The sequence below is a fragment of the Colias eurytheme genome, chromosome 5 (genome assembly GCF_061535395.1).
Source record: "Colias eurytheme isolate Ceu_HAF_F1 chromosome 5, ilColEury1 Martin Lab GWU primary, whole genome shotgun sequence".
Classification (NCBI taxonomy): Eukaryota; Metazoa; Arthropoda; class Insecta; order Lepidoptera; family Pieridae; genus Colias; species Colias eurytheme.
Window position 1 is genome coordinate 5,345,477 of NC_142984.1, and position 2,128 is coordinate 5,347,604.

At 37.9% G+C, this 2,128-nt stretch overlaps 1 protein-coding gene across 1 annotated transcript; it reads right to left on the reverse strand.

Moving 5' to 3' along the window:
- On the reverse strand, positions 1 to 746 carry LOC149908446 (prostaglandin E synthase 3-like). The gene has a single exon (XM_090102275.1). It carries the CDS (start codon positions 580 to 582, stop codon positions 88 to 90), a length of 495 nt encoding a protein of 164 aa, XP_089958401.1. The 5' UTR covers positions 583 to 746; the 3' UTR covers positions 1 to 87.
- Between the last annotated feature and the right edge of the window lie 1,382 nt (positions 747 to 2,128).

Genomic DNA, 2,128 nt, shown 5'->3' on the forward strand with positions numbered 1-2,128 from the left:
TTGTATTTAATAAAAAGATTTTATTATAACTGTAAAAACCTTATACATAAAGTACTGCACTGTATTTCATTAGCACTAAAGACATTCTCATTCCAAATCAGGTAGGTTTTCATCATCAGAATCGCTTTCTAAATTATCAAATGAGACTTTTTCATTTTTATCTCCTGCACCTCCTTGCATTGATCGGATCATATCATCGAAGTTAAAGTTTCCTTCTCCCTCACCTTCAATTTCATCATCTTCGTCTTTCCACTTATTAAAATCTATTTTAAGGTAATGAGGCTTCTTCTTATCTTTAGTTAGAGAAGGCCAAAATGAAGCATCTTTTTTTTCTTTACGAAGAACCATTTCTATACACCGGCCTTTATTAACAAAACCGCTAACCTCTGGTACGACCATATCGTATAATGGTATTGTCACCTCATAATTTTTCTTGTCGGGCGCACTTACACCTTTAAAATAAACTGAATCCTTTTCTATTTTAATAGTCGGGTCTTTGGATTCAACGCTAAATGTGAGAAATACGTCTTCTCGCCGTTGTGCCCACAGGACTTGAGGAGGAACTGGAGTTTCACCGGCCATCTTCAATTGGTTATAATTTGGTATAAAGTTTTGCACTATAGGGCTATAATAATCGATCAAACTATGTAACGCAACGCAAAAATCACAATTTGATTAAAAATTCCATGCACTCTTTACCAAACCACGATTTTTTTTATAGAGGAGGGTTGCCATGTTGATTTTTCATATTACGATACTATTCGAGAATCATAGATTAATAACAAAATAATAAATATGTCGTCACATCAAATTATTACCTACCTAGTTTTATTAATTAAACGTTTAATAATGTGATTTTTTTATTTTCAGAAATAGAGTAGTCTCGATTTGGGGGGCGAATTTACGGCGAATTATAGTGCTTGCCACTTAACCATGAATATTAGGCCCTGCGCAGACGGCACACTTTTTGTGCGATCGAGTCTGCGGCGCACAAAAAGTCTGCATGGCGCGCAAAAAGTCGGTCGCGGATTTTTCACAGACTCAACGCACACGACGCACATCTTCGATCATTTTGTCGGCAGAGCTGTAGGGACGTAGACGCTATGGAAATCGTGCAGAGATCGCGAAGTATTATTTTGTACATGAAGTACAGTAAAAGAAAAAGAAATAGATAATTACGTCCACCCCTAGCCAATGCAGATTGCCGACTAAAGTGTGCGCCGTCTGCGTTAGCGCGCGTTGAAGCAAACGTTCAATTCTTTTCACACACTTTTTGTGCGGAGCGGCGCGCCGCGGCGCGGTGCGATCTGCCCGAATTACACGGATTTTTTGTGCGCCGGACTTTTTGCGCGTCGTGTGCGTTACTGCATATAATTTCATAGGTTCTATTTTCACAGACTAAAAAGTGCGTCACGGATAGTCTGTCGTCTGCGCAGGGCCTTAATCTATAAAGAAGTTCGCTTTCAGATTATAGAAAAATACTAGTTCTACACGGTGAAGATACTATAATATTTTATGTTAAGATTCTCTACTATAAAATATTACAGTATCTTAAGGTATCCAGTATCAGCGTTCATCATTTTCACAGATCATTTTTCTTTAAAATGATGTCGATAAAAACATTTATCAGCGTTCTGACCATCATTATTTCTTTTTGTCATTGCGTATTAAGACCCCTGTAGAACCGCCATCCTGTTACAAATGACCCAAAACCACAGAACATTTACTGTTCTGTGCCCGAAACACTGACACAAAATTTCGGGTCATTTGTAACAGGATGGCGGTTCTACAGGGGTCTTAGTACGCAATGACAAAAAGAATAGGAGATTCTATTTAGCTGGGTTCACACCGGACGATCCATCGCGATCCGATTGCGTATTGCGATTGATATTTCTCGTTTTATTAAAAAAAAATTATTATGGCCATTTTACTTATTAGGTTAAGTACTTTCAATATCAGTTTATAGTTTTTTTATATCTCTAATAGTTACGGAATAATCGCCTGTGCACACTTAACGATTACACCCTGTATATCATCACGCTGACCAGCAGGAGTGGAGCACTACGGATAAAACCCTTGCGGTTTTACCCGCAGTGCTAGTAAATAATAAAACACATGTAAAGTTTTA

Coding starts and splice junctions, on each gene's coding strand:
- LOC149908446 (XM_090102275.1), bottom strand. CDS start 582: ATGGCCGGTGAAACTCCAGTTCCTCCTCAAGTCCTGTGGGCACAACGG.